Source organism: Herpailurus yagouaroundi, unplaced genomic scaffold (assembly GCF_014898765.1).
Source record: "Herpailurus yagouaroundi ecotype Mexico unplaced genomic scaffold, PumYag 160, whole genome shotgun sequence".
In the NCBI taxonomy this organism is placed as follows: Eukaryota; Metazoa; Chordata; class Mammalia; order Carnivora; family Felidae; genus Herpailurus; species Herpailurus yagouaroundi.
Genome location: NW_024412401.1, coordinates 44,979,706 through 45,002,719, shown reverse-complemented (window position 1 = coordinate 45,002,719; position 23,014 = coordinate 44,979,706). Strand labels below are relative to the sequence as shown.

The 23,014-nt window shown below is 41.9% G+C and overlaps 2 protein-coding genes across 14 annotated transcripts in view; one reads left to right on the top strand and one right to left on the bottom strand.

The window, feature by feature from the left end:
• The window catches only part of MRRF (mitochondrial ribosome recycling factor), a 60,881-nt gene extending 60,293 nt beyond the window's left edge, over positions 1 to 588 (bottom strand). For 4 of the 13 annotated variants that reach the window (XM_040482211.1, XM_040482212.1, XM_040482218.1 and 1 more), the window contains exon 1: positions 351 to 587. In XM_040482211.1, coding sequence (XP_040338145.1) covers positions 351 to 544 — 194 coding nt within the window. In that variant the 5' untranslated portion in view covers positions 545 to 587. Of the gene's footprint in view, positions 1 to 36; positions 156 to 350 lie in introns of those variants that run through there. The other 9 variants (XM_040482210.1, XM_040482213.1, XM_040482209.1 and 6 more) reach the window with 8 other exon arrangements.
• Positions 462 to 22,036, top strand: RBM18 (RNA binding motif protein 18). The gene is made up of 6 exons (XM_040482223.1): positions 462 to 574; positions 3,681 to 3,809; positions 11,282 to 11,408; positions 14,578 to 14,664; positions 16,359 to 16,444; positions 19,985 to 22,036. The coding sequence occupies exons 2-6, from the start codon at positions 3,697 to 3,699 to the stop codon at positions 20,142 to 20,144; spliced, it is 573 nt and encodes a 190-aa protein (XP_040338157.1). The 5' UTR covers positions 462 to 574; positions 3,681 to 3,696; the 3' UTR covers positions 20,145 to 22,036.
• The last annotated feature ends 978 nt before the right edge of the window (positions 22,037 to 23,014 follow it).

The following is a 23,014-nucleotide window of genomic DNA, read 5'->3' as shown; positions in this document are numbered from 1 at the left end:
TCATCTCGGGGGGGGGGGGAGGGTAATAATACCTACCCCCGTGGGATAGTTCTGAACACTAAATGTTCCTGCCAGATAGTGGGCTACAAAGGAGGGGATGCTATTGAATAAGCACCCTCCCCTCCGCATCCTCGAAGTTCGCAGCTGAGGGGACGAGCCCCGCCCCCACCCCACGAAAATCTCGCGGAAGCGACAGGTCCCGCCCCCAGTCTTAAAGGTCAAGCCGGATTCGAATGGAACCGGTCAGGGTACGGTGATCAGACTCCCTCAGCTTCCCCAGAGATGCTTGAGTAGAGGTCTCTGGCACCCGGATCCAGCGCGCGACTCGAGGCCGTGCAGAGGCCACTCACCAGCTTTCGCCCAGGCTACTAGGAAAAGACACACGCGACCGCGGAGACGGCGGCGGCGCGGGCGCCATGACGTCACGGGGCGGCGCGGCGGCGCAGGCGTAGCGCGTCACGGACGGCCTGGCAGCGGGCGACGTTGAGGTGGACGCGCCTGGAGGGCCGTCGGGCTGCGGGGTCGGGACCTGTTTCTGGGGCATGAGCCGAGGGGACGACGCCGAGGCCACGAGGTGAGTCCCGCCGCGAGGCGCCTCTGCACCTGAGCGCCGACCCCGCGAGGGGCTCGTAGAGGAGGCTGCCCTAGCAAGACGGCTTCTCAGGCCCCGCCCCGGATTGTCCCGCCGCTAGCCCGGAAATAACAATCCGAGAGATGACCCATTGCATCTGGGAATTCGCGGCCAGGAATCGGGAAGCCGGGGTTCCAGGCTTGACCCTGCCATTACCCTTAGCTTTAGGGACAAGTGGCTTTGCTTCTCTGGACTTTATTCCCTGTAGGATTATTCTTGCCTTCCAGGCGGCTGCAGTTTGCGAGGATAGATGTAACAAGCGTTTTTTGTGAACTCTGTTAATCTAGGGGATTGTCGCCATTGCAAACCTAAAAGATTTTAATGGTCGCATGACATCTTGATCTTATTACGCTTTTACAAAAGGCCCAGTGCTAAACTGTCACAGATACTCTTATTTAAACCCCTCCACGACCCATGAGTTAGGGATAATCGTGCCCATTCTAGAAAGGAAGAAGAAAATGAGGTTCCAAGTGGAGTCCCGTTCATTCATTCAGTTAATATTGAGCACCAGGCAGTGTACTAAATGCTGTGAATGGAACTATGTCCAGGATAGGAAGGTCCTCCAGGAGCTTACATTCTGGTGAGGGAAACAGAAAATAGAATAGTAAATAACGTTGAACGAGCAGTATACAGAAAGAAAAGGTGGCTATGGCTCTACTCTTAGGAAAAGCTTTTCTGGAAAGACACTTAGCTAAAGTCACACAATAACTGGGTGCCAAAGCCAGGATTTGAATACAGATCTTTCAGCCCCGTATCCCACACTCTTGCCACTAAAACATGCTACCCTTTTGTCATATTAAGTAGTAGTGGGTATTCCTGTTTTCAGACATGAGAAAATCCGAGAAGGTCCTATGATTGAAGTGTCATCGCAAATGTTGTCTCTTTTTTTTTTTTTTTTTTAATTTTTTTTTTCAACGTTTATTTATTTTTGGGACAGAGAGAGTCAGAGCATGAACGGGGGAGGGGCAGAGAGGGAGGGAGACACAGAATCGGAAACAGGCTCCAGGCTCTGAGCCATCAGCCCAGAGCCCGACGCGGGGCTCGAACTCACGGACCGCGAGATCGTGACCTGGCTGAAGTCGGACGCTTAACCGACTGCGCCACCCAGGCGCCCCAAATGTTGTCTCTTTTAGAGAGGACTTCCCTCTCCACTGATGCTGAAGTAGTCCAACCCCAGTCTCCATGTCAGATCACCTTACTAAATTGTGTTTGCAGCTCTGTGGCTAATTATACCTTGTTTATTTATCTTGTGTTTGTGTTGTCCCGCCCCTCCTCCAAACCATGAGCATTCCAAGCACAGAGAGCTTATTTGGTCACTGCTTTGTCCTAGACAATGCCTAGAAATAGAAGCTCAGTTTTTCTTTTTGGAATGAATGAATGATCTGTAGGAAAATAGGAGGATAGGAAAGCACAGAGAATACAGAATGCTTCTCCTGGTCTGTTTCCACTCCTAGGATTCTGTTTCTGTGTGTTTCACCTTTCTCTCAGGAGGTAAGAGCAAGAACTACAAGCTTATTCATTTCTCTTTTTTCAGCACATAGCCATGGGCTTAGCAGTTAGCAGTTGCTTGTCACACTTTGTTGAGCACATTGAAGACGTGAGTGGGAAAGGTAGAATAATACCCTCACGTGAGGGGCTGGATAAACACGTTATTAACAATAACTTAGCACCCACTGTGTACCAGACTTCATGGGCTGTGCTGAGATGAATAAGAGGTAATGGCAGTGATCAGTGTATGTCATCTGCTGTTTTTAAGACCGTTCCTACAAGCACTATCCTCTGAGGCACTTCGGGTTACATAGTATCTGTTTCCTAGAGCAAGGAGTTGTAAAGTCTGGCACAGCCTGCCATCTTCCCAGCCCTTTTTTTCTTTCTCTACCACATGATATATTTGTTAAAGCTTTGCTTTACATCTGTCATCTCATTTTTGGCCTTCTCAGCACCCTTAAGTTACAAGCAGGGCAAGGTTTCATATGTAGAGATGAGGAAACAAGCTTAGAAAGAAGTGACTTCCAATGGAAATGCCAAAATTGGAAACCAGGTCTTCTGACACCAGCGTTTTTTCTCTTGCCACTACTGTCTCCATCATAACCCTCAGCCTCCTTTTTTGGTTGTGAGATGAGTCCTTTCCAGATCGAAGACTAGTGATAATTTAAGCTAACATTCATTGAAAACTCCTCAGGTGCCATACATTGTTCTTAATGCTTTGAGTGTGTTAACTCAGTGAATCTGCACAACTTTTGTGAAGGGTCATTCTCTTTTCAGATGAGGAAACTGAGGCACAAGTGGCTAAGTACCTTGCACAAGGTTACGCAGCTAGTAAGCGTGCAACTGGAATGACTTAGGAGGAAGTTAGTCTCTTCTCTGAGTCTCTTCCAAACTATTAAACATGATACTAGCAAACATTGATTGATTGCTTACTGTTGTTGATGCAGTTTAATGATTTTTCATGCATTATCTTTAGTCTTCCCGACAGCCCTGTAAGATAAAAACTGTTATTTCCATTCATAGTGTATATGAGGGAACAGAGGCCTAGAATGTTCTGGCAATTCACCAAGTGACACAGCCTGCTTTCAAACCCAGTTCTGATTCCTAAATCTATAGCTTTAAATTTCCTGTATTGCCTCATCCATGAGGAAGAGACGTATAACTGCACTTTCCCACCCATCTCCCTCAGTGCCATTAAGACTCTCTTTCTGGTGGTTTCCAAGACTTATTTTGGGTGACAGTTTTTGAACTGGAGTATCATGTAGTAATAAAGACTTTGGCCTCCCGCCCAGTCGGCCTCTGGCTTCAAAAGAGGAAAACTTTAGTGTCTGCACGCAGAACCACACCCCTTTCACCTTAAATGGAAGCTCTTGCACTCTGGCTGCCAGAGGAGCTGTCCCAAGGGAACTGGTGCTGGGGCCCTGGTTGTGGAATAACTGAGGCCTTTGAAGAACTGCCCAGGGCTTGCCCTCCTTGAATAAATGTTTGTTGAATTGAATTTGAAGTCTCCTGTTCACACACTGCTGCTCCTCTCCTGCCTGAATGTTCACGTTTTCTTTAGTATTTCATAGAGATTGATGGAAGCAGAAACCAAAACTCTTCCCCTGGAGAACGCATCCATCCTTTCAGAGGGTTCCCTACAGGAAGGGCACCGGTTATGGATTGGCAACCTGGACCCCAAGATCACAGAGTGAGTCTAAGTCATCTTAATTTGTTGCCTACAAAACTGGGATGTTTGTAGTGGTGGTGTTCAGAAGAATTTTCAAGAGATGTAGGATATATTTTCGCCCTTTTATTTATGTTTTAATTACCTTTGAAGGGTACATGCTTTTGTTATTAACCTGTTATGTTGACATTTTTCTTATATTTGGACTGTTCTGCAAGAACACAGACGTGGGTATTCTTTAAAACATATACTTCATTTTTCTTACTTGCCAAAGATGTTCTTTTTTTTTTTCACCAATTTGAATCCTTGTACCCAGTGACTACAGGACATTATTTTCTAGAATCAAGCCACAGCATACTTTTATTTCTCAAAATGAGGGAACCAGCAGACATCTCAGTACCTTCACCAACGGGCAGAGGGTACCGCTTGGCTGTAATTCATGTTAAGCAGCCATGGAACCATAGAAGGTCAGAGCTGGAAGGCATCTTAGCAATCACGTCAGCCCCTTTGGTTTTCATTCATTCACTAAATGGTATGGTGCCTACTGTATGCCAAGTGCCTATTTGTGCCAAGTACCACACTAAGCAGTTTTCAAACTTTTTAAATCTGAGGAACCTTGTCTTAAAGTAATCAGAACCTGTTTATAAAATACAAGCTCAGAGCTGTGCTGATTAAAGTGGGGAAGAGGTCCCCCCAAAGCCTTTTGGCAACTGCCACCCTTTCTTTGGCAGTCAGTTAGAGGACTCCATGTTACAGGACTCCATGGAGCACACTTGAAAACCTCTGATAGGACCCAGGTCTCTTATCCTACAGTAGAGGAAACTGAGATCCAAAACACAGAAGTGCCTTGCCCGGGGTAACACAACTAATTAAATTGTCCTGACTCCCCACTCTTTCCATTGTGGCCATTATAGTGGAAAGTACTTTCTTAGCAGGAGAGAATTAAGAGGTGTTTCCTTCCCCCAGTTGTTCAGTAGGTACAGGGCTGTAGTTGGTGGCAGGATGGTAAGGAGTGAATAGATCCAGCTGTGTGGGATCAGTGCTTAAAGCAGGCGTGGAATATGTCATCAGTCCTAAAAGCCATTCCCTGTGGAATAGTGTTAAAGGCAAGGTGAGAGGAGACAAGAGAACCTGCTTACTTGAGTCTAGGATAAGAGGAGGTGTATATAGGATTGGGACTGGGAGAGAGGAAAGGGATGTGAACTAATGGGTCAGGATGGTAACAGAAAGTTTAGTTCTTAATTCTGCTGAAGTTCAGATCAGCTAAATGAAATTAACTTTAGGTTCCTCTAGGAATTATGCCCTTTAACATATGTTGTCCCCATATTATGTTACTTTGGTCACTGGGGCCCTGGACTGTGGACTGTGCATTTATTTTGGTTCCCTTTATGGCTTATGGCTTTGAGGATGAATGAATGTGTGAATCAGCCCAGCCTCTCAATTATGAGTGTTGATCAGAAAAGCTGTTTCCATCATCTAAAAGCCAGGCTGTGAGGGGTTGCTCCGCAGAGTGGTTTCCATTCCCACCTCTGCTTCTCTGAATGGAAATCGGAACGTGGAAACACTGTTCGTTGTTTTGGCTGCAACTCACCGTAATGAGACTCTTGTTCTGATTGTGTCCTGTTGCTTGATAGGAAAGTTCAAATGGGCATCTACCACCTCAGTTTATGTCAGAAGTTAAGAGTATATCCATGTTTTCTTCTGTTAGAGCATTAACAGAAACATTGAATCAAAACTTTCCCACTGGTATCTCTGCCCCTTTTATGTCAGGCCAAAGGTGGACATCATGGACTGAGCTGCAGATCAGGACTTTGCGGGGCCTACCTGTGGCTTCCCCACTTCTCTGTCACCTGCTATTGTTTTTCTTCTATGGATTCCTTATCTCAAAACATTTTCTCTGCCAAACACACTGGTTAAATAATAATAAATTTCTTTTTAAAGATAGGACAGTCGTAGCTGTGGTTAGCATGAAACGCTGAGCGTTATCTCATTTAATTTACTTAATTATAGCAAAGAAACCTAGCATGTTAGTAAGGTAGGTCTTATGGAAATGTGTGATTTCCTTCCAAGTTTTTGAGTTACATAAACTTCTAGATCCTGTTCCTCTCAAGGTGGGTAATGATGGGCCTACATGAATTATTAAAATACAGTCATTTCCAGGCATTGTAGGATTGCATGTTGTATCTTACGTGAATATGGGTGCGTGGCTTATAGTTCAATCTCAGAAGGGATTTGAATCTAGATCTTTAAACTTCTAATGACTCATGGGGCAACTGGGTGGCTCAGTCAGCTGAGCGTCCCAACTCCATCTTGGCTCAGATCATGATCTCACAGTTAGTGGGATTTAGCCCCACGCCAGGCTCTGCGCTGACAGTGGGAGCCTGCTTAGGATTCTCTCTCTCCCTGCCCCCTCAAACCCCGCAACTTGCACATGTGCTCGCTCGCTCTCTCCTCTCTCAAAATAACTAAATTTTAATAAAAAATGAAACAAGGAAAAAAAATAAACTAATGATTCTTGAGAGAAGTTTGCAGAGCGTCCTCCAGTTTTCATAATTAAATCCCACCCACAAATTGCTGCTAGTTCCTGCTGTTTCCCCTTTCAACACACTCTTATCTCTTTCCTGTACATACCCCTGCTCTTTACCATCCCTCTTCCTGATCTCTTATAAACTGATTTGAATGCTCCTCTTATACAAATGGCCTCTCACCTCTTGTTAGAAGACAATTTATAGTGTATATTTACTGTGATGAATGGTAACAGAGACAGTTTAAAAAAAAAAAAAAGACTTTTCCACTCAATTTTTCAGTTTTTTTGATAATTAATTCGAGTCGTCTTATGTGTATGTGCTTATTACTAATCTGAGTCCTGATCAAGTTACATGGGACGCCCATCAGTCTCCTCTGAGAGGAATGTGTACTGCTAACTGACTGTCTAGCACTCTGATATCCTGCTTCACATTGGTTTGTGTTCAGTACTTTGTGGTTGCAGTACTCCCCATAGCATTCTTGGCTATGCTAGCTGCCAAGAATACCTGTATGACTAAATAGGTCGTAGAATTTAGATTTAAGGGAATGATGACGTATGATTTGTGGAGGTAGCAGGTTCCATTATTCTGATTCCTCCCAACTTCATTACACCTCATATTTCTCACCTACAAAGTGAGAATGTTCAACTAACGGGGTGAACATTTTTTCTGGCTCTAATATTGTATTAGTTCCTCTTATTTAAGCTCATGACAACCTTGTGAGGCAAGGAGAAAGATAATATTTTCCCTGTTTTATAGGACAGGAAGAGTTAAGTGAGGTGACTCAGTATACTGAAATAGTTAGCCATGGACTAATTTCCCATCACCTAATTTAGTGCTCCTTGCTCAGATATTCTAATAGTCCATTTAACTGAACAAGCATAGCCTAAAGTGTCCTATTCTAAATTTTAAAATATAAGGACTTCTTTTAAATTGTCGTGGGACCCAGTCTAACCATAGGGTAAAAACAGTACTTCCAAATATCGTTGCTAGTGCCTGCAACAGAGAAGCCAAAAAAGTTAATGTCCTTAGACATTATCTATTTTCCACACTGTGGTTTCCTCTGAAAGGATTAATCCAGGCTTTCTTTTTCAAATATTAAATGTTTTGCATAGAAAGTCAAATCAATAGCCACCACGTAATTCATGAGGAGAAATATGAGAAGAAACAAAGCCAGCAAAAATTGTACAAGAAGGAGCATTCTAAATGGAAGGTGTAAGTGGAAATAAGAAAGAATGTGTGAGCAGACTATCAGGAGGACCTTTTTGACTAAAGGAAGGTTGAATACTAAATGAGGGTGAAAGCAGCAGTGGGATAGATGGAGTTCTATCAGATGCATACAGGGTCTTTAAAATTGACTCAGACAAGAAGTATGAATTTGTTGTAGAAGAGACTTATTGGGGGTGTTAAGCAGGGTGCTGACAACATGAAAGTGATGTTTTAGTGGAGAAATGAGACGTCAGTATGCAGAGTGGGTTGGAGGAGCAAAGACTGATGCCGAAGATTAGCTAGGAAAGACTGCCAGAAGCTAGGCCAATCTGTCACCCAGGTAGAGACCGTGAACTTGGAAGCCACTAGGTGAGTCTGAGAGATGAAGAACGTGATGGATGGAAGGGGAACAGGAGTTGAAGATGACCCTGATGTTTCTTGCCTGAGAAATGGAGAATCATGTCCACACTGACTGGTGGACTAGCTGGAAAGGGTATCAGGTTTGGAGGGGAGGTCATTCTGGGTTATACTAAGTAAACTTAAAAGCAGCGGAGAGCCATCCAGGTGGAAGTGTCCTTCTGAGGCCGACTTTCAGAAGTGAACTGGAATGCGAGAGGGGAGTACACGCATGAATGTGTGTTTAACCCTAAAGAAACCTGTGTTTCTCAGCTAATTCTTGTTTTTCCTTCATGATTCATGCTTTTCTTTTAATGCCTTGGTTTGCACGAATCAGCCTTTACTGTTTGCTACTTAAATTTGAAACACAGTGATACTATTTAATAGCATAGAACATAAAGACCCAGCAAATAGTAATTTCTATAAGTTTTAAAGAAAATTTTCTCTAAAACAAATTATGCATTTAAAACAGTCTTAAATATCATTTCATTGGCTTCCCATTGCCTACAGCATCAAATTAAAATTCCCTCACTAAGAACATCAACATCCTTCACAGTCTGTCCCCTGCCTGCCTTTCAGCTCATCTCTTAACTGCCCTACTCTTACTCTCTTCCAATGAAGCAGATTCCCTTTCGCCTTTATTTCTTTGCACATAATATTCAGTAACCACCATGTTCCTGCACAGTTGGGCCTCTTTGTGTGCTCATGTACATACGTCTGTGTGCAAGTATCATAGCATTTTGCAGTTTTTTGATTGCATATCTCTATCTTCTAACCAGAATGTGAGGTCCTTGAAGGCCAGGACCTGGTTGTATTCATCTGGATGGTTCAAGTGCCTACTACGGTCTTTGACAAGTAGTAGGTGTCTAGGTGTCTATTTTAACATTTGTGTAGACTAATTACTTCTGTGCCACTAGGCAGGAAGGCCATTTTCAAGACCATTACAGAAAACAATAAGTTGCAGAAATATGTTGGGACTGGTGTACTAGCTCCTGAAAGTTGCAGGGCCCCACATTTCATGAAGTGAAGCAAGGCTCTGATGAGTCGTGAGCCCTCCCATACTTCAGCAGCACGTGAAAGTGCTTGCAGATGTGAAAGCAAGACTCTTCAGGCTTTTTTTCGCTATCAGAGCTCACAGTCGCCATCTCCAGGAAGCAAAATAGTAAACATTTCATTCCTTTTGTTTCGGTGTTCCGATAATTTCAAGAAATTATCAAACAAGGAAAGAAATCCTGGAGAAGTTGAAAGACACAGACCTAAGCAGATGTTCCTGGAATCTTAAGGTCGCACTTCTCGGGCAGAACGTATTTGTTAGCTTTTCAAAGAGTAATCTGTTGGCTTTTTTTTTTTTTTTTTTCTGAGTAAATTAAAATTCATTTCCTAGGAAATGCCGATCGCCTTACCTTCCTGCTTTTAAGCAGAATGGAGCTGATGAAAAGATGACCGGTCCACAGCAGCCCTTAGATTGTTTTTTAGAAAAATGGGTTTGACCCACCATTCATGGCAACTGGCACAGTGTTGAGGTTTGAATGAGTATATTAAGTGGAAGATGCAGCTGTGAGTTAAAGACTCAGGGGAAGGGTGCTTGGCTGGCTCAGTCGGTGGAGCATGAGACTCTTGATCTTGGGGTTGCGAGTCTGAGCCCTACACTGGGCATAGAGATTACTTAAAAAAATAAAAACTAAGTTAAAAAAAAAAAAGACCCAGGGGAGACTCTTCCAGCCCATATCTGTCTGCACATTTGAGAGGCTCACCCTTGTTGTACCCCTACTCAAAAATCAAGTAAAACCAGAAATCTGTACTTGAGGTGTCTCCCTTTTCCTCTGGAGAATCCACGCCGACATCCTCCCTAGCAGTTGAGGTCTCCTGATGGGAGCTGAGAATTTGGAAACTAGGGAGTTACAATTGCTTGCCCTTTCAAAACAGGTCTAAAGACCAGATTAATGTTCACAGTATGCCTTGGGATCCTTGCATCCTGCCCCAGTGCAAGACCTGTATTATGTCTTTCTTGCTCCATTGTGTCAGGACCTGATCCAGGATAATGGGCTTGCTTGTTGATGTACATTAGTATCAAATTTAGTATGTAGAGCTTATGATCCCCTTCATATCTTTCTGCCTCCCAAAGGAGATTGTTACTCAAGAGTAAAATCTTGATGAGTTTCTCCTAGAAAACAATGTGAATATAAATGTGGCTGTAACGACAGCTCTACTGACTCCCTGTGGGGTAGAATTCCCAGTAATAACAGATTTAGCATGTGGGCTGATACCTTTTTAGTATCACAGGGACAGCATTGTTTAGAGAAAGCCTTGACTCCATTTGAATAGTGTGGAGGATGCCAGGAGGAAGGCCAAAGGAAAAGGAAACGGGAGAGCTGTTGGTTTGTCTCACCCTTACATCAGATGACAGGAAGTCGGAATTGAGATTGGCCACAGCAACCTGTTAAGGCCACATCTGTTTGAATAACTTAAAAGCTCTATAGAAACCAAATAAGTGTTAGAGAAAGGAATCTAAGAAGAGGATGAGGGGCACAATGGCAAGCAAGAGCTTGGGGTGAACCTCCTACCAGGAAAAAATGTCTTCCTGGGCCATCAATACTCTTTAATCGGCCGTGCTCCAAGGTATAAACTGTGTGAAAACAACTGAGGTTGATTAGTTATCCACAGCTGGGTGATTTATAGAACTGGCCAGGTTCTCCTGCCCTGTATGAGACCAGCCTCGGTCACACTGTGGTTCCACATTGTCCGTAACGTTCAGTCACGTCAGGGATTGAAACTCACAGGCACGTATGGAAGTGCCTCTAGCTGTGGTTTGGTTTTTGGCAGAGTTTCTCACGAGTGCAATTCAGGGCTAATGATTAATTATGGAATCTATTACAGAAGTCTTCCAAAGTTGTTTTTTTGTTTGTGTGAATGTGTGTTACTTTATTTATTTTTGAGATAAGGTAGGCTTTGGCTTTTGGAGTGTGGGTATGTGTTCCTGATGGAGTTGTAGTTATTCACAAATGCTAGTTCATTGCCAAGAGATTAAAAATAAATAGATCGACACTATTTTTGAGCTTTTCTCCAAAAGAAAAACAAATGGTGCTTCTGGGCCAGACAGCTGTTTGTTAGGTGTGGTTTTTTGTTTGGTATTTTTGTGCTGGACAGACGCTTAGCCATGACAATTCTAGTTCCCATTCCAAATAGAGGCAAACAAGTCTGTTTGCCAAATAAACTAACACAGCAGTTTGGGAGAAGGCAGGGGGGCGGGGGGGGGGGGGGGAAGGTTTTATCCTGGGGTAAATCATCTCCTGCTTTTATCTCCCACTTCAGCCAGAGTGGCCATCCAAGTTCCCAGTGTACTCATGGGCTGTCCTTTCTCTACAGATACCACCTCCTCAAGCTCCTCCAGAAGTTTGGCACAGTGAAGCAGTTTGACTTCCTCTTTCACAAGTCTGGTGCTTTGGAGGGACAGCCTCGAGGGTACTGTTTTGTCAACTTCGAAACTAAGCAGGTAATGAAACCTCTCCCCTTTCACGGTGCTTCCCATACTCTCCTCCTTACTTAGTCCTCTCTCCCCGAGCACAAGTCACGGTGCCTTGTGGGCAAGAGCCGTGTTGGACTCACCCCTCTGTGCCTCGCCCTGAGTCCCAAAGGAGACCCTCGGTAAACGAACGGGTGAACGGCTTTCAAAATCGACCCTCCCCAGGCTCGCGGTCTGAGGCGGCTGACCTACTTTTCTGACCAGATGCTTTGGGGTGCCCACATTAAGCACATGGACATCCTCCTCCCTGTTCTGGTTTGTTTGTTCCTTTAGTGGCAGGCCAACAAAGCCTCCTTTTCTTTCAATAGTTTTGCCCCGTGGTGCAGAAGCCCTCCCTCTGTGTGGTGAGCCACCCACAAACTCTTTTATTTTGATTTCTTAAAAATGTACCCTTCTTCTCAGTGTCTCAGAACAAATGCGTACAGATTTGAATATATATGGAGGAAGAGAGCATGATATACACATGTATCTTCTTGCAGTAAAATTGTATCCTTTAAGTGGACGTGGCTTGATAAAGAAATTGAATTTGAACGTTATTAAATACAGAGATACTGGTTAGTATTCTCTATAACTTTAGTAGCCATATGGAAGGACATTGCCTGGTTATTGTTTCAATAATACTGTATTTGGATGTTTTTCTTCTTATAAAAGTAGTACATATTAATTACAGATGAAAATATAGATGACGTGACTTCCCTTATCAGCCCAGTACCCAGAAATAATACTTGTTAATATTTAGTCTGGTTAATATTTAGTTTTCTTGTTACTATTTAGATCTTTCTAGTCTCTTCTTTCATTACATTCACACATGCATATACACGTATAGAGCTTAGAGCACTCAAATAAGGTCATATCATCCTGTTTACCGCTCAAAGTCTATTAAAAATTTTCTGTCCTCTACTACACATCCAGAAAACATTCTGTATCATGATACTGTGGTTTCACCAGTGTGGCTGTTTATATGTAAAAATTCACTGATGTAGGGGTGCCTGGGTGGCTCGGTCAGTTAAGCGTCCGACTTCAGCTCAGGTCATGATCTCACGGTCCGTGGGTTCGAGCCCCGCGTCGGGCTCTGTGCTGACAGCTCAGAGCCTGGAGCCTGTTTCAGATTCTGTGTCTCCCTCTCTCTGTGACCCTCCCCCGTTCATGCTCTGTCTCTCTCTGTCTCAAAAATAAACGTTAAAAAAATTTTTTTTAAAAATTCACTGATGTAGATCTTTAATGTTTATATATTTTGTTGTATGTAACTCAACATCATTTTTGATGACCACACAGTATCTCATCGTAGGAGTGTATGATAAGTTATTTGACTAATCCCCAGTTATTAGCTGTTTAGGTTGTCCCCAGTGATTCACAAGTGTAAACAGTATGCTAGTGAATATCTTCATACCTCTAGTTATTTTCACGTTTACTGTATACATGGAAACTGAATGCTATCAACAAAGGCCACGCATATTTTTTCTTGATACGACTGCCAGTTGCCTTCAAGCAATGATGTATCCGTACGCTCTGAGACTATATGAGAGTGTCATTTGTCCTTATCGGTGCTGGGGGTGCTTTCCATCTCCTCTAACTTTTGCAAATGAGACAGGCACTAAGAGATACATTGCTATTCTAAATGAGGGAAGTGAAAAAAATGCTGCGTATGGTTAGCATTTTTAAATACTTTATTCTTCCTTAATGATAGAGTGTGATGAGCATTCTTACAGACAATTAAAATCAGTGGTCATGGTGGGGATAGATGGTGGTTTTAAAACACTGGACTACAAATTACAAAGCCTAGCTTCTATTGCTGGCTCTTTTATTTATGAACTTTGGGCAAGTCTCTTGACCTCTTTTGGCTCAGTTTTCATTTAAAAATGGGGATTAAAAATACCCTCCTTTGCTTACAGGAAGTTGAGAGAATAGATGAGGGTACATAGGAAAATACAGTTGGCATTTAATATTGTTGAATACACAAACTTTGAAATGACATACAAAGATAGGAAAAATTTTTTAAAACATTTATCTCCTTACTACTGCCGATGCTGCAGAATTAATAGAGAATGCCATGTGAATTCTAATTCCCTAGATGAAACTAAAAAGGAGAATAAAATGTCTCTTATCTGTCTCTCTAACTGGTAAGCGAGGATGTCAGTGACTGTCCAATGGCTGACACATAGTGAACACTCAGGTGTTTGTTGACTGTCATGCTGGCGAGCTCTGGAGGAACAAGAGAATCACCAGTAAAACCAGACTGGAATGCCTGGTGGTATTACACTGCAGTGTCAGATCCACTCTTGTTCCTGCTCCGGTTCCTTAAGAGCTTCTTCACCCCCTGGTAGATGTGGGTTACACTTGGCTGAATGCCTCAGGGATACAAATGGGGCAGAGAAGGTTTGGCAGGATGGAAAAGTACGACCAGGCTTCCTGGGAATGTCCTAGAGTGACTCTTAATCCAGCTTCAGGAATTCCTTTTAACTTTGTTTCTCCCGTATCTGATGGGGAAAGGGTCAGGGAACTTTTGGCTCCCAAAACCAGGTGCATAGATTGGCTCACACAAATACCTTGCTCACAGGCTCTTTGACTCACTCCTGCTTTTTCCGGCCTAGTTTCCTTCACTCCCGTATCCTTTGAAGCCATTACTGTTTCTCACTTTGGATCCAGGGAGTGTAAGCCCTCGTCTGGGGTATAGTTCCGGTAGATTTCCTAGCACAGTGGGTCCTCGCCGACAGAAGTGTATAGAAAGGTATCCCCTGATAAGAACAACGCGCTAACAGTGGTTGAGTGCTTACCACGTGCTCCATGCTTTCTTTACATGTACTCTTCCTCCTCCCTCCAACCAGTGAGGAACAAGTAGTAGTGTCCACGTTTCAGAGATAAAGAAGCTAATATTCACAGAGCTTAAGGGAGGGACCTGCCAGCTATCCCACTGCCAGTAATTGGCAGAGCCAGGATTGGCGTTTCTGTTTGACCAACTTTATAAAACTCACACCCTTTCTGCTATCGTGCCTTTTTTTTTTTTTTTTTTAATTTATATTGTAAATCCTTTGCCAGTTGTTTATCAGAAGCAGTCCGGTTGGAATCACAGCCTTCAAAGCTGGTGAGGCCCTATGAGGCACATGAATTTTTGACTAACATCTGTCCCTTTCCTGCACAGGAAGCGGAACAAGCCATCCAGTGTCTCAATGGCAAGCTGGCTCTGTCTAAGAAGCTGGTGGTGCGATGGGCACATGCTCAAGTCAAGGTAAGCCTGCTGGGCTAGAAAGACCACACCAAGCTCACCCTAAGGAGTTTTCCAAAAGACCGTTGTCCACTTACCCGTTTGCATCCCAGCCTCTTCACATCTGGAGCAGGCATACTTTGGTCTCCTACTTGTACTTACCATGTGTGTTGCCAGATTTTTCTTTTGAGAAACATCTCAGGAGGGATTAAGTTCCTTCATTGTTTCTCTCCACATACCCACAGATTCTGTTTTTGATTGATTTTTCCATGTGGCTGATGTGTATACTCAGACCTCTATCATGTTTTTGGTGGGGGTTGTTCTTTGGAGGAAAAAATGCATTTATTTTTAAAATTAGTTGCTTTAGGCATTATTAGACTGTTCCCAGCCTCTCCATTCTGTGGAGAGTTTGAATATGTTTATTCTAAATGCTTGAGAAATGGGTAGTTTGTATGAGTGCTTAAATTCCTGGCATCTCATCACTCCAGAGAGTTTGAGAGTTATTTGTGGGACTTTGCAGGGTCTGAATTGTCTCCAAGGCCCTAGAAGTGGCAAATGGCCTTGTTCATCTTTATAGTTGGTCTCTTGGAAAAATGCACTGGAAAAGATAATTACCATTAAAAAAAAAAAAAAGAAAAAAAAGAATGGCATTCTGTGTTACCTGCCACAAAGGTAGAGAAGGATGTGGACCAGAGCAATCCCAAGAGTTGAGTTGCTTCCTTCGTGGTGGGGTGTTTACAGACCTGCCTGCAACAAGATCCGTAGCGGTTAAAATTAGAGCTCCAGTCTTTAGCTATAGGAGCACGGCTTTTGATCAGAGGCCCCCTACCCATCAAGCTTCCCAGTAAAGAGTCACAGAAATTAAACTTTGGAGCTGGATGTCCAGACTGAAAAACAGAGCTCCAACACTTTGTATCCTTCTGAGTATCTCAGGTAATCACAGAGCCTTCTCAATTTCTAGGACACATTGCCTTAAACATAGAAACAACGGGGAGAGTTACCAAATGCTTTTTTACTCAAAAGAAAATCAAGTCTCATTTGCCAGACTGGCTGTCATTTTCTCATTCTGTGTCTCATTGAAAAGACACGCAAGAGAAATCATCCTCTGTTGCCATCTTTCGTTTAAGAATCTCTGTGCCTTGCAGTTCTCTTCTCCTATAAGTCTTTGACCAGAGGGCCTGATTGCTCTTTAATATTTAATTTACTTTTTACAAGGGTGTATAATTATCTGACATCAAATTAAACTGTTCTTTTGCTATAGGATGTTTTCTGTATCCATGGCTGGAAGCTTTTATTGCTACTTTTCTTCTCCACTCAGACCTGTTGAGAGTTGAATGTTATGCTTGGTACTTGGCAGAAATCTAGCAAAATTTTAAAGTGTTTTGAGTAAAGCAAAATAAATACTGTAAGAGGATGTAAAAGGGGACTCCTATTGTGTATTTGTACCATCTGTGAATTTGAAAGTTGAAGTTCTTTCCCTACCAAATAAGGCAGACTAGTGGCTAGATAGGAAGCTTCTTTTAAACTTCTTTTTCTAAATTTGTAGCTTTTAGGCCAAACCTGTGTGGAGTTTTGCACAGGTTCTAAATGTAAAGCAGTCCGAAGATTGTCTAGAAATATGCCAACGGTACACTGATGGGGTTGGAGTTTTTGAACTTATGCACTATAGTAAAGGGCTGGTTTTTGTTCAAGTGAAGTGATTTCCCTTTTTCTTTCAGAGATATGATCATAACAAGAATGATAAGATCCTTCCTATCAGTCTTGAGCCGTCCTCCAGCACTGAGCCCACTCAGTCTAACCTGAGGTAAGATGGGGTGCGATAGAAGGACACAAACAAGAATTCGAGAGCGTGAGCCACTGCTTCGTTCCAAGCCTTCATTCGTACTTCAGTGGACCTTTAGACTCTTAGTTTGTAATAGAACCTGTCAACTTCTGACATTTTGAGAGATGTGTTCAGTTAATCTCTAGAACGCGTAATAGCCTCTCCCTCCATACCCCCAAGATCACGGACTTAACAGAATTCATTCACTCAAAAACAGCTGCGTATACCTGCCTCGTACCAGCCATTGTGCTTGGCGCGGGAATACGCAGGCACGGTCAGACAGTCCTTAAGCTGAAAACAAGCATTTTAATGAGGGCTTGAGTCTTGCTGGCTTTGTCATTATACGTATGCTAATTCCTCCCCAGCCGTGAATTCCTTTCTGCAGAGTGTTAGTGTGCAGCTCGTTGATTCTCTGGGCCACTTCAGCGACTGTAGCTGTGTTGGTTCTAGTGTGCACAAACTGTCAGTTACTTCTTTGGAGTTAATTCAAAACAGAAGGAATGAAGAGTTGGGTGGAGAAAGGGGAAGTTAAGTGGATGGTTGAGCAGAAGTAGAGGGTTTTTGTTGTTTGGGTTTTTTTTGTTGTTTTTTTTCCCCTGCATTATAGCCTGGGGAGAAATTTTAACAATAACAATAGCCAGGATTTATTGAGTTTACTATAAAGCAGGCACTGTGCTGAACACTTCACATGCCATATGTCACTTAATTATAAAAATGCCGGTAAAAATACTGTAACACTCATTTTATTTCGGAGGAAACTGACACTCAGCAAGGTAAAATATCTTGGTCAAGATGGCACAGGTAGCAAATAACAGATTCCAGAGTCAAAGCTAGGTCTACTGGACTTCAAAATTCAGTAAATTAATTTTATAGTTACTAATTTAATGTCACTGCTTTATATATTTACAATATTACTACACTTAAAATATTTAATACTTAATATTTGGTAAATTATATTTTTTATATTATAACATTTAATATATTTAATATGTCGATGACAAATATTAAATATAATAGTTAATATAATTGATATTTCTTAATTTTGTCCTCTTTTACTATTTTGTGCTCCCAGAAATTAAAAAAAAAAAAAGAAAAAGTATGATGACTCTTGTAGGTTCACTGGGAACCCTATCCACTATGCCATTTTCCCCATAAAGTTTGAATCTCCATGATCACAACTCAGTTTTCATGGAGGTTTTTATAAATCTAACTCCTGTTGGGAGGAGACCACTGCATTAATGTCTGCTGTCCTCTGTTACAATGAGCATGTCTTTAATTTTATTTTCAGTGTTTGTGTCTATACTAAACAGCCTAGTGTTTTCCATTTATTTTGTTATCCAGAGAACCTCAGCTTACATCTTTCTATTAACATCTATACCTAATTAGAGAAGGTTGCTTTTTGATGACTCCTACTGAACAAACAGCTGGCTATCCCACTGATGGAGAGGAGAAGGTGCTGGAATGCATCTTGGTAATACCTTGGTGTTCTTTTTTATTGTAACCTAGGGTTTTAATTTTACATTGACCGTATAAAGTTATGAGTATATAGGAGCAGATGTACACTTTTTGAGGATTTCTGAAAGACCATTGTATACATCCCCTTCCAGGTTTCTGTCTCCCTGACTATAGATCACTGACCGCTTTGCAAATGGAAAGGAAACCAGGGGTCATAGAATATCCACTGCCTGAGTGCTTTGCATTCTGGTCCAGGGATGGCAATGACCTCCATCAAAGAGAATTCCTCCCAACGTGGGCAGTGTCTCCTCACACCTTCTCTCTGATACAGGGCTGTGCAGCTCCCAACCTGATGGAGAGGAAGGAGCAGGGGTTTGGGTGATAACAAACTGGGTTTGAATCCTGGCCGTGCAGTCTGTTAGCTGTGTGACCCCTGGGCAAGTTACTACCTCCCTGCATTTCTTTATCTGTAAAACATGGATGTTATCACAAGGATTAGACACAATATCAGTAAAACTCTGGGCACAGTGCCTGGCTCATTGTAACTCCATAAATGATTGAATTTATAAACACACATTTATTAGTAAAAAGAGATTTTGTAGGATTTCCAAGGTGTTTCTTCCATTATTACTCAGTGATTCAAAAAATGGTACAATGTGGTAGTTAATAGCATGGGCTCTTGAATCCAATTGTGTTCAAATCTCTACTGCTTACTAGCTAAAGAATATTGGGCAAGTTAACCTTTCTGTGCCTCAGTTTTTTCATCTGCAAAATGAGTATAACCCACCTTATAATGTTTTCGATCTTACACGAATTTTTTTTCCAATTTTTTTTTTTTTAACCATGGTGAAAGGCATATAAAATAGCATTTACCATCTTAACCATTTTTTTTTTTAACTCTATTTGACCTAGTCTTGGTCTACTTTTTTTTTTTTTTTTTTAAGTTTATTTATTTTGAGAGACAGCAGAGGAGGGACAGAGAGAGAGGGAGAAAGGGAGAAAGAGAATCCCAGGCCGGAGCTGCAGGGCTTGAACTCACAAACCATGAGATCATAACCTGAGCTGAAACCAAGGGTCAGACACTTAACCGACTGCACCACCCAGGCACCCCACCATCTAAACCATTTGAAGTGTACAATTCAGTGATTCTAAATACATTTGTAATGTTGTACAACCATTACCACCATCATTCCCCATAATTCTTTTCATCTTGTAGAACTGAAACCCTATATCCATCAAGTAATAACTTCCCATTCCCACCTCCCCCAAGCTCCTGGAAACCACCGTGCCACTTTCTGCCTCTGATTTTGATTAGTCTAAGTACCTTATACAAGTGTAATCATCCCATATTTGTCTTTTTGTGACAAGCTTATTTCACTTAGCATAATGTCCTCGTGGTTCATCCATGTTGTGGCATTATGTCAGAATTCCCTTCCTTTTAAAAGCTGAATAATATTCCAAAATGTGATCTAATACCACATTTTGTTTATTCATTCATACAAGACCCTGCTTTCAATTTCTCTATGAATTATTTGAGTGCCTACTATCTGCCAGGCCCTACAGCGTCAAACAGTGTGTGTGTCTGAAGATTAAATGTAGCCATATGTGATATACTCCTAACAGTGTCTGGGTTTTTGGTAAAAATTTAATAGATGGTTCAGGTTTGATCGTTTCTGTTTCTATTTTTGTTTTTTAACATTTATTTCTTTATTTTGAGAGAGAGTGCGTGTGAGGGAAGGAGGGGTGGGGATTGGGGAAAGAATCCCAAGCAGGCTCCACACTGTCAGCGTAGAGCCCCATCGCACAGCTTGAACTCACAAACCACGAGATCACGCGTGACTTGAGCCAAAATCGTTGGACACTCAACTGACTAAGCCACCGAGGCAGCCCTGATCTTTTTCTTAAAATGTTATTGTGTGTGTGTTTTATGTGAAATATTCGCATATTCATATTTGAGTATCTTGTTGCTTCTCTGATCCGCCAAAAAAGACACAAGGAAGATAAAGTACGCGAGTATTTTCAGAATGCACTCAGGCCCGCTCTGATCCTCTGCTGTCCTTTTTCTAGTGTCACTGCTAAGATAAAAGCCATTGAAGCCAAGCTGAAAATGATGGCAGAAAATCCTGACGCAGAGTATCCAGCAGCACCTGTTTATTCCTACTTTAAGCCTCCAGATAAAAAAAGGACTACTCCTTATTCTAGAACAGCTTGGAAATCTCGAAGATGATGGTTATGAATTATTGTAGCAGCAAAAGCCAATTGGTCTTCACACCTGAAATCCTCTGCCTTTGTACTTTGTAGATGTGAATGGTACTACCCAACAGAGCACAATCACTGTTAATGTTTGGTAGCGTAACATTTTTGGATGTTCTCATGGATGTTTCTTCCCTGAAGTATGTGTGGAATTGAGCGTCATCCAGAATAAATAGGATTGTATCCAAAATTGTGATTGGAACATTGGGATGCTCTAGTTGGCTGGTGTGTTTGGATTTGTAACTCCAGAAACATTATATAGTATGCCAGGGAGAAAGGCAGACATAAAAAATAACATTTAAATCCGGAAACTAAATCTATTAACATCCATCTTTTTGAAGAAAGAAAAAAAAAAAAAGTGGAGCATTTTTCTGTGCTCAAACGTCCTTACAAGATAAAGAAAAAGTAAGAGAGAGGGAGGGAAGTGAGAAACTCTGAATCATGTTGAGAACCGTTGTTCCAGAATTTATTATGGAAATCCATCCCTCCAACTAGACTAAAAAAGAAAAAGTTCTTGGCAAAAGGGAGCCGATTCTTTGAACAAAAGTTGTGGTAATCTGTTTAAGAATTATGGTTCTTGTTTCAAAATCTTGTTAGGAAAACACGGTGTACATCTTTAAGTTGTTCGCGTCAACAAAACCGTAGAATCAGATCCAGCATTTGATACCACAACGAATTCTGTTCAGAAACCCAGCTTTGACTCTTGAGTGATCATTTTTTAAAAATCTAAATAATTCTGCCTTCTACATGCCAAATGTTGTTATTAACGTGGGACTTTTACAATTGCGCATATTGCATGAGATTGTTTTTTATAGCATGAGTATGTTCTATTTGGAATTGTATCATGGTCAGTCTAAATAGGAAAGCAAACTTTCTCTGAAAATCTAAACATTGCTATATCGATCTCTGTCAAGGATACTATTTATTAATAATTATGTAGGGGTCTGAGTAGGAGAAATTGAACTGTCTTGTGCCGGGTGAGGAGGGGACACGCGGTGGACGCAGGAAGTCCGCAGAGCAGGCCCTGCTCTGGCATCAAGATTGCAATGAGCTCATGAATTGTGTCGTTCTTAAAGGCTGGAAAGACCGCATGACTTTAAAATGATTCTTCCTTTGTAAAACATACTCTCTGGCTCGGGTAGGTTTTCCCAGTTTGAGTATTTTAAATGCAACAGCGGAGAGAGAAAAATAAACGAATGGATCTGGGAGTGTGTTTCTGTCAGCGGTTTTGGTCCTCTTGGTGCCGGGTTGATGGGACTGTTGCATTGGGCAGCACCTTTGCATCTTTACCAGGTAAATGGTCTTAATCCCTAGTGATGACAGATGCATTACCATCCTCGGCCCTAGCAAGAGGAAGCTTTCATTCTAGGAATTCAAGTCTTCCTGTGAGCATAGGTGAGTTTATGACACTTGAACCAAATCTTGAGCATAGTGAGGTTTCAAAGTTCATAGAACTGGTTCAGAGAAAACTCTCATCCCCTTCCCCAAGGTCAATCTTTTTAGATATCTTTAGATATTAAATACTTTCTGCATTTATTAGCTCTGTCTGCGATGCAAGTAACTCTCCTTCCATTTGGGGGATAGTTCAGAGAGGTGGGACCATCACCTCCCATTTTTCTGGTGACTTCTTAGATTACAGAATTCACCATTTTATCCTTAACGTCCTCAAAGGTTATGGTGGAGTAGGACTTACTTAATGCAAAATAGTCTATTTTTAATAGGAACTTAGAAAATACATAACTTTGAATTATCTAGAGTTGTTTCCTTTAGAAACCAGAGCTATTTATTTGTATTTAAAGCAATGTTCATTATTTGTACGGATTCTTAATTCCTCTGTGTGAATAAATGCAAGACAGTGTCTGCGTGGCTGTGTCTCTTGTTTATTTTCTAGCATAAAGACTACAGTTTTCTGGTAGGCTTGTTTCCCTGCGATCCTTGGGCCAGGGTGTCCAGGTAGGGTGTGTTTTCTAAGTGCCTTCTCTCCAGCAGAAGGTTCTGGCTAGAGGTGAACCTCAAAGACCATTCTCTCCACCCGTATGCCTCCCTTACTTCTGTTGTTAGAGATGAGGAGACTGGTTCTCACAGCCAACATACCCATGTGAAAAGAAGCCACAAGTGGAAGTCCCTGAAAGTATCACACTGTGTTTGGTCCTTCCTTCAGAGTAGAGGTTTCAGAGAATAACTGTGTCCTAAATATGCTGAAAGCAGTCTGGTGAAAGGTTTGTAAAATACAGGTGTTAACTTGGTTGACGCGTTTGAAATTATAAGAGTGAAGAATTGAGGGAAATATTCAGGAAAGAGGTGTGAGCTGTATCCTTAATCTCAGCTCCTATTTTGTCAAATGCAAAACATAACTCTAGCCAGTTGATTTTCTGTAATTGGTATCTCAGTGTTGGGAAAGAGGATTACACAGGGGCAAGTTTTTCAAAGCATGTCAAAAATCAACAGCAAAAGTTTTTTAAAACCAAATATTCTAGAGCCCTGTCCCTTGTTTATTAAGGTAGATACAGTTAATTTCTGAATCAGCAAATAGATTGGTAATTTTATAATACTATGTGTAAAAGGAACAGGGTTTATTATTGCCTTATAAATTGAATGTTAAATATTTCTTATATGTAATCACTGTGTTCCTAAAGTACGATTTGGTCCAATCATATTTATCCTTGATTTCTCTTTTTTTCTCCTCTTCCCGTCCAGTCCTTCAACAAATCCTGTCAACTCTACCTTCAAACTCCCATCTTGAATCCAGCCACTTCCCCCTGACCTCCAACACTACCATTTTTGTTCAAACCATTGTCATTCTTGCCTGGACTCTCGCAGTGCCTTCCTGACGATCTCCCCGCC